General features: G+C 36.7%; 1 protein-coding gene across 1 annotated transcript in view; it reads left to right on the forward strand.

Moving 5' to 3' along the window:
- Chd1 (chromodomain helicase DNA binding protein 1) overlaps positions 1-14,851 on the forward strand; it is an 81,104-nt gene that overhangs the window by 18,848 nt on the left and 47,405 nt on the right. The window contains exons 3-11 of the mRNA XM_059272928.1: positions 3,842-4,043; positions 5,076-5,192; positions 8,330-8,394; positions 10,966-11,115; positions 11,260-11,528; positions 12,427-12,652; positions 13,116-13,216; positions 13,530-13,708; positions 14,689-14,816. Of these exons, the coding sequence (XP_059128911.1) occupies positions 3,842-4,043; positions 5,076-5,192; positions 8,330-8,394; positions 10,966-11,115; positions 11,260-11,528; positions 12,427-12,652; positions 13,116-13,216; positions 13,530-13,708; positions 14,689-14,816 (1,437 nt within the window). The remainder of the gene's footprint in view (positions 1-3,841; positions 4,044-5,075; positions 5,193-8,329; positions 8,395-10,965; positions 11,116-11,259; positions 11,529-12,426; positions 12,653-13,115; positions 13,217-13,529; positions 13,709-14,688; positions 14,817-14,851) is intronic.

Below are 14,851 nucleotides of genomic sequence, written 5' to 3' on the forward strand. Positions count from 1 at the left end.
TTTGTTGTCTTTGAGGACTATACACCAGTCACTTTATATATTTCAGTTTGTGTTTGTCTGATGTGCACTTACAATTTAGTTCAAGTTACACATCCTTCAGATAATATATCTTAAGAGAAATCTGTCTGCTCCTGTTAGTGTCATTACCTTTTTTTATTTTTTAATTATTATTATTGTAGCATGTATTTATTGTTTAAAGTAAGGTTTAGACTAGTGGTTCTCAACCTTTCTAATGCTGTGACCCTGTAATACAGTTCCTCATGTTGTGGTGATCCCCAACCATAAATTATTTTTGTTGTTACTTCATAACTGTAATTTTACTACTTTGTTACGGATCATAATGTAAATATCTGTGTTTCCTGATGGTCTTAGATGACCCCTGTGAAAGGGTTCGTGACCCACGTTTTGAGAACTGCTGATTGATACATTTCTACACACGCAGATAATGTGCTTTGATCTTCTTTACCCCTCTGCCCCTCTTTCTTGTCCTTCCTAACTACCCACTCCTTTCCTCCTTGCATATCTCTAATTGTTCACTTTTTATTCTCATGTCTTTGCAAAGACTGCCTGACTCACTGGTATTAACTTTTTATCACACATGAGTTTCCGATGCCTCCCAGAGGCCAGAAGAGGGCATTGTGTGCCTTAGAGGGGGAGTTAGAGATGGTTGTGAGCTGCCTGCTGTGGATGGAATCTGAGCTCAGGTCCTCTAGAAAATATGTATGTGCTTTTTAACTACTGGGCCATCACTCCAGCCCCAGTGAAAAGATGTTTTAAAGCTATATAAATATTGCCAGATGTGGTGGCAAACCTTATTCCCAACATTTAGGAGGCAGAGGCAGGTGGATCTCTTTTGTTCAAGGCCAGCCTGGTTTACATAGTGAGTTCCAGGCCAGCCAGGACTACATACTGAGACCCTGTCTTAAAGAGTCTAAAGATACTGGGTGTGGCAGTGCACACCTTTAATCCCAGCACTTGAGTTTGAGACCATCCTGGTCTAAAACTACAGGACAGCTAGGACTGTTACACAGAGAAACCCTGTCTCGAAACAAACCAAGTCTAAAGCTATGTAAATACTTTACTCATCAAACTCTACTACCCTTAGTGCCCACTGATAATTCTGATCTGTACTAGTATTTTCTGTGATGATTGTAATATGACTTTTCTAAAACTACCACTCTGTTCATGTCAGACCCTCCCACTGTCTGAGCCAATCAGCAGGAACTTGAGTTCCTATTTTATTTACTGGACAATAATCTTAGTGCTAGTGATCAAAAGATCCTTAAGTCAAATTAGACCAGTGAAAGCCTCTTCATACCAGCTCTTATGTCTTTATTTTCTGTGCCCCTCCCCTCCTTTAACTTTGTTTTAAAGTATTTTCTTTCTAACACATCCAGATGGTTTAGGGTTACTTTTCACTTTCTGTGTCACAGCAGGACAGTTTCCATTTCTTAGGAGAGCTGTCATTTAAATGTGCAGTAGCACTTAGGAATCAAGATCTGGGTGTAAGGCAATTATAAAATGTTAAAATCGCAGAGCCAGGCGGATATCTGTGAGTTTGAGGCCAGCCTGGGCTACCAAGTGAGTTCCAGGAAAAGGCGCAAAGCTACACAGAGAAACCCTGTCTCGAAAAACCAAAAAAAAAAAAAAAAAAAGTGTTAAAATCATATTTTAGTTTTAACTGATCAAACTTTGTATGTCTAAACCATTGGATTCCAGTTAATAATAATGCAATATGAAATCAAAACAAAAGAAGTCTTTAAAAATAAAGAATGATTCTATTAAGTTGTTGGCCACACAGAATTACTTCATTTGACTTTAAGGCAGTACTTTAACTATGGGGATTAGCAGTTTTGAAAATGAAAAGAAAGCAAAGAAAATACTTTAGTTATCGTTAGCAATAATGTTATTCATCTGAAATTGATTAATAGGATGTGTATGTATATATGTGCATGCGTATATATCTTCCTCTAAGATAAAACAAGTTATTAGTGTCATTTAGAATCAGGAAACTCAACTGAAATGATGTAAAACCAAAGACGTTAAAAGCCCTGTAATTATTTTCCCTAAAGATATACATGTTGTCGTCCATTCTGTTAAATATACAATGACAAGTACATAGTTGTAGGCTTACCTCATGCTTGAATTCTACTTAATTTTTGATGAAATAAATCAGTTATAGCTTGAGGCAAGAAATATACAAAGGGAGCCTGATACGATACATTTTGCCCTGTCAGAAAACAAGTCAGCTGCAATAATTTTATTTGTATAGTGTTCAAGTTAGGGTAAACATTTATACCATGAAATATTTATCATTTATGTTGAATCATTGAAAACATCTTTTTTCTAGCTTTTTAAAAAAGTATATTATTGTCACCCTATTGTGCAGTTGGACACCAGAATTTATTTCTGCTAAAACTTTCCCCTTCTTCCCCATTCTTGGCATATTCTTTATTCCACTAGAGAACAATTCAATAAGCTACTTTGGATTTTGATACCAAAGTTAAATACTTCCTAATAGTAAGCATGCTCTATTACTGAAGCAGGAACAGGTATCTGTGATAGAGCCTCTGCTCTAAATTCCATTATTTTGGAGACAGTATGTTAGGTCTCAAATTGTAACCAAGGATGTCACTGAACTTTTGCTTTAGCAAAAATAAGCACCCCAAAAGTAGCAATCTAAGACCTTCCATCTCCTTAAGTTTTTAACAGTACTTTGTATTAAGCGTCCTTTATTGCTTTACCACACCTGGTCATGTTGAGATCAGCTGTTAGAAACATATAAGCAAGGCACAGGAAACTGCTTATCCGCACATAGCTACCTCAAGGTAGAAATTTAGTCCCTCCAGGCCTGATATATGAGTGGTTCTCAGTAAAGTTATTTGAATTAATGATTTTCTTATCTGGTCAATTAATAGAGAAATAAAATGGTCAGGAAAAAAAAATCTCTCGTGGCATTGCTACAGTTTGTCTCCAGGGGTTCAGGTACAATAGGACATTTCCTCCTTTTTATTAAAAGACACTTAATGATATCTGGGGGCCTCAGAACTATATATTTTGGGGAGGGAAATAATGGTGGGAAGGGTGGGGAATGGAGAGAAAAGAAGACAGCAATATTGGTGGAAACATCATTGAAACCATAACTCTTAACTAGAGGCAAAATTTTGCTTTGTGTTTCTATGAGACAAAATTCTACTACATTTTCAAAACATAGGTATATTTGTTAATTTTAGCATATATTTAATTTGTAGAAAAAAGTCCATTTGGCAACTTTTATTACTCTGTTTTACAAATCTATTAGTTCCATGTTCTGGGGAAAGAATAGCTTCTAATGTAGTCTGTCAGTAAGTTGTGCCACCTGGTGGTATTTTTGAGAATTACAGAAGGCAGAAAGCTAGTGCCTTGTGGCTCAGCCTCCCAAGTGCTGAAATGCAGGCTTGCTTTATACATTGCCAGAAATAATCTTGAAAAGAAGTAGGAACTAGAAATGGGCTCATTTTCTACTTACTGTAGTAAGAATTCCCAACATGTTTATTAATTTTTTTACATAGTTCCTAACTTAAACTGTTAGAGCTAGTCTCTTAAAGGGCTTTTGTACTATGACTTAAAACATCTTGTCTTCCCAGTTTCTAGCCCAGGATCCCATACTTGGTAGGCTTGGCACATTATATTTGAGGGAGATTATAATCTTACATGTATGTATGTCCATTACTATAAATTAACATTTCTCTTTGTATTTGGCCACAGATAATTGCAATGTTAAACTGTATGTCTAGCTTTCTGCTGAAAAAATTAAATTCCTGTTGAATTTTGCTTCAAGTCTTTTATTTTTAAATTGTAGCCAGTCAGAAGATGATTCTGGGTCGGCATCAGGCTCTGGATCTGGCTCAAGTTCCGGCAGTAGCAGTGGTGGAAGTAGCAGCCAGTCTGGGAGCAGTGACTCTGATTCTGGTTCTGACTCAGGAAGTCAATCAGAGTCTGAATCAGATACATCCCGAGACAACAAAGTCCACGGAAAACCACCAAAAGTTGATGGAGCGGAGGTAATTCAGTGTAAAGTAGGATTTTATTTTTTTTATTACTTTGGAAAAACATATGCAGTTGACATTACTTGTATTAGAGTTTTTAGGAAAAAAATAGAGATTTATTTTTCATGGATCAGAAGCTGTAGCCATATCTTAACTAACTGGATTAAAAGAAGTAAATGGCTATAAAATACCTACATATACAAGGTAAACATTTTCTGCCTCTTTAAGAGAGAAGTTGAATTTTGTGACTGAGCTGTCATGGGCTGGGAGTACAGTAGTACAGTACAGCCCCTGCCTAATGTACATGAAACTCAGATTTAGTTTCTAGTACCACAAACACCAAATGATAGAATGGATTTCTTGGATAGAAGTAAAGACTGCTTGAGGTAGTCTTGTTAGACTTGCATGGTCTGCCCTCAAGGTCTAAAGAAAGGGTGCTTATGGCTAATAGCAGGAGGACTTGACAGAAGTGTTCACTGGAAGTTACTGGTAGAAGAGACCAATGTTGGAAATCAGCAGGTCACTCACTGCAAGATAACTAAACCTGCCATACTTCATGGCAGTGCATGCTGTATCACTCAGAGTCCCAGTATCTGGTGAACTAAGATGCTTGGGTCAAAAGTATAAATCATGTACAGCTTTGTTAATGGAGAGGCTCCCCCTCTACCATCACCTCCCAAAAAAGGTCAAAGTGCATGAGCAAAAACTGCTTAGTGACACGATTTATATTTTGACCCTGGCTTTTCACTTTCACATAACACAGGAGAAAATGGGTAACCACACTGTGAATAAGAGTAATATATCACATTACCACTTTGTTTTATAATATAATATTTGAACCAAGAGCATGATGGTTATTACATACAAAATCCAACATGCCATAAGTTTCTCATATTCACTTGAAACTCTGCATTTTATTTCATTGTATTGCAGGGACCCGCATTTATATAATGAATGAGGAAAATAATTTACTTTGAGGGATGTGAATGTTAGAACTATAGTTTTTAACCACATTTCAGCTCTCCCTGGTTTATGTTTCTGGTACAGTTTTGGAAGTCTAACCCTAGTATTCTGGCTGTTCAGAGATCTGCAATGCTAAATAAGAAGCAGCCACAGCAGCCACAGCAGCAGCATCCAGCTTCATCTAACAGTGGATCAGAAGAGGTAAATTCATTGCTCGCTGCTGTTTTTTTTTTTTTTTTTTTTTGGTTTTTCGAGACAGGGTTTCTCTGTGTAGCTTTGCGCCTTTCCTGGAACTCGCTTTGGAGACCAGGCTGGCCTCGAACTCACAGAGATCCGCCTGCCTCTGCCTCCCGAGTGCTGGGATTAAAGGCGTGCGCCACCACCGCCCGGCGCTCGCTGCTGTTTAAAAGCAGACTGACTCACTAAATACGATTGCTCTGAATGAATAGAAGGAGTCCCTGTATTTAGATACACGGATCAAGAATCTTTGCATATAGACATCTTTTTATACCAATATTCCTACTTTCAAAGGTTAATAACAAATCATGGAATCTTTATGTGCGTTTGCTCATCACAGCCAAACAAATAAAATAGCTACGTTTGATGGTACCTGCCTGCTGTCCCAGCTCTTAAGAGGCTGAAGTAAGGGGGATTGTAAATTATGAGTTTGAGACCAATCTACCATACCTAGGAAAACACTGTTTCAGAATAAGAACTAGAGAAGCCAAAGGTGAAATTTCAAGAAATATTAATTATTTGAAATAAATTTATTCCAAGAAATAAAATTAAATAGGCTTAATTGGTGTGGTAGTGTGTGTCTATAATCTTAGAACTTGTGGGACCGAGGCACAAAGTTTGTGACTTGGAGGCCTTTTCTCAGTGCCCCATCTCCAATATTTTGTATCCATACGTAGATGCACACATATTTCAGTGGATAAAGACATACTAGTTTTGTATAATGGGCCTGGACTTGTTACTTAGAATACTTGTGTATTTTCTTAGTTTAGTTTCTATTGTAATAAATACTGACTAAGAGCAGCATGGGGAGGAAAGGGTTTATTTCATCTTATGCCTCACAGTCATCATGAAAGGAAGTTAGGTCAGGAACCTGGAGGCAGGGACTGAAACGGAGGCTATGGAAGAGTGCTGCTTAGTGGCTTGCTCTTCAGGCTTACGGTTCAGCTACTTTTTTTACACCTCCTAAGACCTGCCATGGTGACACCACATGTGTCTAGGCTAGGCCCTCCCTTATCAGTCATTACTCAAGATGTCCCACAGACTTGCCTGTAGCAATCTGATGGAAGTGTTTTCTCAATTGAGGTTCCTCTTCCCAGTTGACTCTACCTTGTGTTAAGTTGGCAAAAAGTAACCAGTACACGTGTGTACTCATTCACATGGTACTTTGATCTGAAGTATTCCCAGTTGGTATATGTTGTTGGAATTTATTAATATTTAGTCCATATACAGTATAGTACTATAGACATATCCTACTATGGATTACTTTACTCTCTGTCAGTGTACATATTTGTATATATTTGTGTATTCTAGTATCAATATACTTAAAGAAATTTTATTTTATTTTATTTTTTTACAAGATTACTGGCATGCATGCCACTTTTTGGGCAAGATTTATTTTTATTTATGTGTACATGTCTTAGGTTTCTGTTGCTGTGATAAAATACCAAGACCAAGACAACCTATAGAAGGGCTTATTTGGGGCTTAACAGTTGCAGAGGGATAAGATCCCATCACCATCACAATGGGGAAGCATGACAGCAGGCAGGCATGGCACTTGGAGCAGCAAGCTGAGTTCACAACTTAACCATGAATAAAGAAGCAGAGACACGCAGGGCGGTGGTGGTGCACGCCTTTAATCCCAGCACTCGGGAGGAAGAGCCAGGCGGATCTCTGTGAGTTCGAGGCCAGCCTGGGCTACAGAGTGAGATCCAGGAAAGGCGCAAAGCTACACAGAGAAACCCTGTCTCAAAAAAAAAAAAAAAAAAAAAAAAAAAAAAAAAAAAAAAAAAAAGAAGCAGAGACACAAACTGGGAGTGGCCCAGTTTTGAAACCTCAAAGCTGGCCTCCAGTGACATACTTCCTCCAGCAAGGACACACTTCATAAACTTACCCAAACAGTGCCACCAACTGGGGGCCAAGCAGTCAAATGCCCAAGATTATAGGGGACATCTCATTCAGTGTATGTGTGTCTGTGTCTGTCTGGGGATGCATGAAGAGACTATGGGAGATTGCCAGGTCTCCTTGAGCTGGAATTACAGGCAGTTGTGAACAACCCCATATGGCTGTTGGGGACCAAACTCTGGTCATCTGCAAGAACAGCAAACACTCTCAACTTGTCTTTAATTACTACATAGAAATTGTACATGTTTTGAGGGGAGACCCTATGACTACTAGTATCACACTATGGCACTAGGCCTTGTGCATAGGGAAGCACTCTATTATACCTCATTACAGTCTGTCCTCTGACATTTCAATGTATGTACACACTGTAGTAGACAAAGGTTCTTGGAATGCCTGTTACCTCACACATGCATTGTGTTTTTGTGTTGGGAACATTCAAAATCTTCTCTACTGGCTACTTTAAAATGATGAGTTGTCATGAACTGTAGCTATCCCGCATAGCACCAGACTCTTCTTACTCAGCTGTACCCTGTTCTCACCAACCATCTTCTTTCCAGCCCTCCTTGGTTGATCCTTGGCTCTGAAAACCACTATTTTCTTTTTTTACTTCTCTGAAAGCAGCTTTTCAGCTTTCACTATACATGAGAACATGGATTATTTGTCTTTTATATCTGACATATTTCACTTAAGCTAATGCACTACACTTCCATGTATGTTGGCCGCAAATGACTGCATTTCCTTTGTATGGCTGAATAGTATTTCCTTGTGTGTACATGACCAATTGTTTCATTCATTTATCAATGGATACATTTCATTTCATATATTGGCTATTGAATAACCCCAAATTATTGAAATATTATGAGAATAAAATTTAAAAGAATAAACATGTTTCTATGTGTTGACAAGAATACCTGGATGTTTCTACAAATACAGTTAAAAAAAATACCAATTCAGGATTTTATTGAATCTGTAATCAATGATCTCTAGGATGCTAGCTAGGTCTGAATTTTTACAAAATGCTGATGTCATACTCAATTCCATTGTCTTAAGTTGTAATAAGGATGCTTTTAACATGAAACAAAAAGAGAAGGCTTTACAGGTATTGTTACAAAATGAATGTTAGCTAGCATAGCAAGTGAAACTTTGCTAACTTGGTTAGATTCGATTGTGGTGACTGTCCCTGTCCTTGTTCTCTGTAGGATTCCTCTAGCAGTGAAGACTCAGAGGACTCCTCTAGTGAGGTCAAGAGGAAAAAGCATAACGAGTATGTATTGTATTCACCTGATGGTTTTAATGCCAGGGAAATACTATCGTTTTGTATTTCTTCTTTTGTAAATTTCCTTTCCAAAAGTCGTTTCTGAAGTTCTTAGTTCATGGTGTTTTCAAAGTTAATTTAAGCCACTATCGTAACATTTGTCTTTCTGTGACCAGCTGAGGTCTGTTTTATGCCAGCTCTTTATCTGTTGTGACCTCTCCATCCCTATATATTTGTGAAGTAAAGATCAACTTTAAATGATATCAAAATATTACTTTCGAGATGTTTTTATAACTTGGGAGAAAAGCATGTAAGATCGTAGGATAATTGATTGACTTGGTTGTTGTGTTAATTATTCATACAGTTCATCTACACATGAAGTTCACTTCTTCTGCAGAACTCACTTAGAAACTCATTATAACTTCTACAAAATCTGACCCAGAAAGCAGTAACAATACCTTTTCACCTTAGATCCATTTTTACTGGTTTGGTTTTTCATTCTGATGTTTTGACCGAGAATTTTCTGTTTGTCTTGGGTATTCTGTATGTTTACTTTGTTCTATGTATGTTTTGATTTATTATTTTTCTCACAGGCGTATGTTTATAATCTTAAGATTCATACTTTATAATTTATGAAATTCTGCTTTTGTATCTTTGGACATCTCTGTTTCTCTTTGACCTGTCTCATAGCATGCCCGTTACTAGGTGTGTTTTGGATAATCTAGTTTTACTCTGTAAGCCTTACTATGTTACGTTTTGTCTTTGTCTTGATGTGTTGCATTGTGTCTAATTTCTTCAGATCTGTTTTATAGATTGGTATGATCAAACATAAGGCTACACACATGCCACAAAAGCACTGACAATTGAACTACCTTGTATTCTAGTTTTGGTTAAAACTCTATATTGTATTTTCAACTATGGTGCTTCTCAGCTATTGAAATCTTCTATCGAGCTGTTAATTTCTCAATTAGCATAGACATATACATATAATAAATAAGTAATTTGATGCGTAGACTTGAATGGGTATAAAACTTAAAAATTACATTGAAAATTTTATTTGGAAGACTTTTTTCCATGTGTCCTACATAATACTACTTTGAGTGTCCATGCTCTAAAAAGACCCCAAGATAAAAATAATTGGCTTCTACTATGTGTTTTCATAATCTGTTAACTTCTTTATAGTCATAGTTGACGTGACATATATCAAGCCGTGAAACAAAAACAACATGACCTGAGTTAGGATAGAATACAGGTTGTATATTGTTACCATATGCTTGTGGCTGGAAGTATTTTAGGTTTTAGAATTTTGCAAATTTAAGAATATTTGCATATGCTTTACCTCTTGAGTACCCATAACCTAAGCTCCAAATCTCCAAAATCTCAAATCTGAAACTTTTCATAAATTTCAAGATTTTAGATTTTCATATTAGTGATGCTCAAATATAAGAATCTAATATGTATCTTCATCTGAACTTTATATAATAATTGCAAAATATTAACATGTAGACCTAATATTTTTCTGTACATGTTGATTGAAAAGAAACTAAGTAGACTAAAACAGGGAAGATAAAAGGTCATAAAGGTCATCATTATTCATTGAATGTTGCTTGAGTTGATACCGTTGGGAGTGGTTTAGTGTCTGTTTTACATTCTTCTATAATTAAGTTTTTTTCTTATAGAACATGTACTATTATTTAAAAATCAGTTTAGGGGCTGGAAAGATGGCTCAGCAATTAAGAGCACTGGCTGTTTTACAGAGGACAGTGGTTTAGTTCCCAGTACCCACCCACATGGTAGCTAACAACTATGTGTGATTACAGACTCAGGGAACCTGACACCCCATTCTGGCCTCTGTGGGCACCACGAATCCAGGTGGTGTACAGACATACACACATGCACACAACACCCGTACACAGAAGAGGATATGTTTTTTTCTGTAGCCCATAAGTCGTTTGTTGTATTTTCATACACTACAATGCACAGTTCTCTCCCCGAGAAGGGTCTTCCAGAGGCAGGAAACTGTCATCCAGATGTGCAGGTGCTCACTTGTTTACATGCTTGGGTGGAAACTTCCCCTTGGACTGCTCAAAGTCCTGATTCCCCAATGTGTAGACAAAACCAAACACTGCCTGTGGCGGCACCACTGAGCAGGATGCACTTGGTGAAGGCAGCTCCCTGTGGCCGGATCACCTAGACTTCAGCCACGCCATGCCACTGCTTCTATACCAAAAGAATGTGGTTTTTAGAAATTACGGTTTCTGAAAAAATGAGAGGGGTTAGAATCCCTTTTGTTTTTTAAAGAGCACTGTAGCATACAAGCCTGTAACTATTTGTTCATATAGTATTCTTTCATTTGAAGTTTAAATAAATCAGTAAAACACTGTGGTATTATAGAGAAATCTTTACAAAGTACTTTTCCTTGTTACTCTGCTGACATTTAGTATTTTTCATTGTGGTTCAAAGCAGTAGTTTCCTTTATATTCAATGGAATAATAGAATTTAGTTAGTTTTGATCATGCTTGTGTTTTAGTAATGTAGCTTACTTATGATTAACATCTAAAAAAAGTATTTTATGTACAGTGAAGATTGGCAAATGTCTGGGTCAGGATCTCCATCTCAGTCTGGTTCAGATTCAGAATCTGAAGAAGAGAGAGATAAAAGTAGCTGTGATGAGACAGAATCTGACTATGAGCCAAAAAACAAAGTCAAAAGCAGAAAACCTCAAAGTAGGTAAGTATACTATTCTGTGTTTTGAAGCTAAAAAATCGTCTTTTAGAGAAGGGCTTTTTTTCGGGGGGAGGGTATAGTTTCTTAAAAAAATTTTATGTCAGTGTTTCTGTAAACACTTGTTATTATTCCTCCTTCCATCTCTAGATCTAAGTCAAAAAATGGGAAAAAAGTTCTTGGACAGAAAAAGAGGCAGATTGATTCGTCTGAAGATGAGGATGATGAAGATTATGATAATGATAAGCGAAGCTCTCGCCGCCAGGCCACAGTCAATGTGAGCTACAAGGAGGATGAGGACATGAAAACAGACTCCGATGACCTCCTGGAAGTCTGCGGAGAGGATGTTCCTCAAACTGAGGAGGAGGAATTTGAAACAATAGAAAGGTTTATGGATTGCAGAGTTGGGAGAAGAGGAGGTATGTTTGCAAAAAACATTGTATAGTTTGCTTATTCAAATATTTATCAGTAAAGGACAGTATTTCTTAAAGACTTTCTTTCCAGTTTTGAAAGCAAAGTAAGTGAATTTTCTTTTATTTGCATATTTGCTGTCACAATGTGCTTAGCTGACGTGTCTCTGAAAATGTCCCGACTACACTGTCCTTATCTTATAGGGGGTCGGAAGGTTTTTAACTTAATAGATTTGCATTTTTCTTATATTTTAAATCACTTTTTTCTGTTTATATACTTAAAGAATTTTTGTTTTTTTTTGACAATTTCACCCCATGTCTTAAATATATAGGCTTCTTATTGCTTAATGTAACTGGAAAGTAAAATAATTAAAATAGCAATTAACAAATTATTAGTTACCATATGTTAATAGGTGTGTTGTTGAGTATTCCATTGTGTTTTGATAAATTGGCTTTCCTTACTTAATTAAAAAAATTGTACAATTATTTAGTGTGTGCACATGTGTCTGAGGATGTATGTTGTGTGCACATGTGCCTGAGGATGTATGTACCGTGCATGGCACACGTGGTGCCTGGAGGACGACCTTTGTGGATGGTTCCTTCCGTCATGGGAGTCCAGGGAGGCAGCACTCGGGTTACCACCTTGGTAGCGAGCGCTTCTGCCTGCGGAGCCGTGTCAATGCCCGTGTTCCCTGTTTTGAAAGCTCAAGAGAGGGGCTGAATTAGATGATTTTCACTTCAAAATTTTGAATGTCCTTTATTTATATGTGACATTTTCTATACTTTTTTGTATTAAATAGTTTGCTTATCTAATGAGTAGTTTTGTACACATACTCTTGAAACTTTATATTTGGAAGAAAATAACCCTGTAACCGTATTACATGGATTTTTTTTCTTTTGTCTTTAGCTACTGGTGCTACTACAACCATTTATGCTGTTGAAGCAGATGGTGACCCAAATGCAGGATTCGAAAAAAACAAAGAGCCAGGAGACATACAGTATTTAATCAAATGGAAAGGATGGTCACACATCCACAACACTTGGGAGACAGAAGAAACTCTCAAGCAGCAGAATGTTAGAGGGATGAAAAAATTGGATAATTATAAGAAAAAAGATCAGGAAACAAAACGATGGTAAAAAAATGCCTTTTTTTTTTTTTTAAATAGTTGAAGAGTACAGTTAACTAAGCTTTTTGGTATTAAGAAATACATAACTAAGAATAAAATGACAGCCTCAAATATTTATAGTCTATATTATTTCTCTCACAGTGAAATTCAGGTCTGACCTTGTCTTTTATAAGAATCACAGACTGTTTCATACTGCCAGAAATTTGTGAATTTAAAAATTCATGACATTGGTCAGGATGTGTAGCTTACTGTTAGAGTGCTTGCCTGGAATGTGCACGGCCCTGGGTCCAGTCTCTAGCTTGCCAAAGAGAAGGAAAAATGACTAGTAATGTTTTCAGTTTCTTCACTGTTCAGACGTGGTTTACTCCATTAAAGGGTGCAGTGGGAGCTTGTCTAAGAGATAATTATCAGTGCAATAAAGTTATTTAGAGGAACATCTGAAGTCTGTTGTTGCTTTAAAATTTTTCAGGCTGAAAAATGCTTCTCCAGAAGATGTGGAATATTATAATTGTCAGCAAGAACTTACAGATGATCTACACAAACAGTATCAGATAGTGGAGCGTATAATTGGTTAGTAGTAAATAAATTTGATAAACTGTTATCTGTTTGGTGTGTTTTTGAGATAGGATCCCATTATGTTGCCAATGATGATCTCAAGTAGCTGGGATTGCAAGTGTATACTCCCAAGGCTGCTTTCAGACTTTTTATCTTGCTTGAAGTCATGTAAGCAAACATCAGTTTACTGTTTACACATAAAATACAGTAGCTTGGTTTTATCAAGATAAAATATTGTAATGTAGATGATCTGTTTTCACTTGTGTAGCCTTTACTGAGTATACCTCTCACACAATTAAATAAAATGAATACCTGATTCATCTTATAGCTCATTCCAATCAAAAATCAGCAGCTGGTCTTCCTGATTATTATTGCAAATGGCAGGGGCTTCCATACTCAGAGTGCAGCTGGGAGGATGGAGCTCTCATTTCCAAAAAGTTTCAGACATGCATCGATGAATATTTTAGCAGGAATCAGTCAAAAACGACTCCTTTTAAAGATTGCAAAGTGAGTACTGAAATTTTAAATTAATGCAAATGTGTTAAGTTATAAGTCTTTATAGAGAGTTGAATCCTGATGTCAGGTCGGCTGAAAGAGTACTTAGTTGGATATGCCTTTTAGAGAAACTGAGATTCCTCTAGTGGCACTCTGTTTAAAATATAAATTGGTGGTAATGATGATGGTATGGGGAACCTGAACAGAGAACACTTCCCTTGAAGTTGGAGGTGTATGTTTAGTTAAAGCAGCAGATGTTGTTGCTGAAAGTAAGAGCAGAGTCAGAACACTCATGAGAAACTAGGACCACCTTCCCCAGAGGTTTAAAACTTCAATAGTTTACATAAAAATATTAGTGTTGGTTTTAAAGTCTGGATACTACTTACTTTATTACATTGGAGCAATGGTTATGAATGAATTTGACTTTCCTTCCTTATGAAGTACTTGACCTGTGCATACTGTTGGAACTGAATTTCCTTAGTAATTTTTTTGTTTAAAAAAAGACAAAACATTTTACTCTACATTCTTGCTGGAATCATAGAAAGTAGCCATGCACAAATGCATCATCAGATAAATATATATCTCCGGGAGATATAAAATATTATTACCAGCAAGAACTTAGAGGTGATCTACAGAAACAGTATCAGATAGTGAAGTGTATAATTGGTTAGTAGTAAATAATTTTGATGAAACTATTATCTATTTTTGAGCTGGGATTCTATTATCTTGCCCATGCTATTGTAGAGCTCAGGATCCTCATGCCTCATGTTTTTAGAAATAGTCTTCTCTGTCTCATCTATTGAGTTGGGGGATTATGGGTGTATACAATTGTACTTGACTTCTCAGACATTTTGAATCATAGAACCTGTGAAATGAATGATTTGAAATAAATGTTAATTTTTATGGTGAAAGATAGGCTAAAGGACATTCTTCGTTTTTGATGATTTCTTATATTAAGTAATTCTACATATTGATATTTATTCTGACCAAAGGTATTGAAACAAAGACCAAGATTTGTAGCTCTGAAGAAGCAACCATCCTACATTGGAGGACATGAGGGTTTAGAGTTGAGAGACTATCAGTTGAATGGTTTAAATTGGCTTGCTCACTCTTGGTGCAAGTAAGTGTCTTCTGAGTTATCTACTTACATTGAAA

Source organism: Peromyscus eremicus, chromosome 8b, assembly GCF_949786415.1.
Source record: "Peromyscus eremicus chromosome 8b, PerEre_H2_v1, whole genome shotgun sequence".
NCBI lineage: Eukaryota > Metazoa > Chordata > Mammalia > Rodentia > Cricetidae > Peromyscus > Peromyscus eremicus.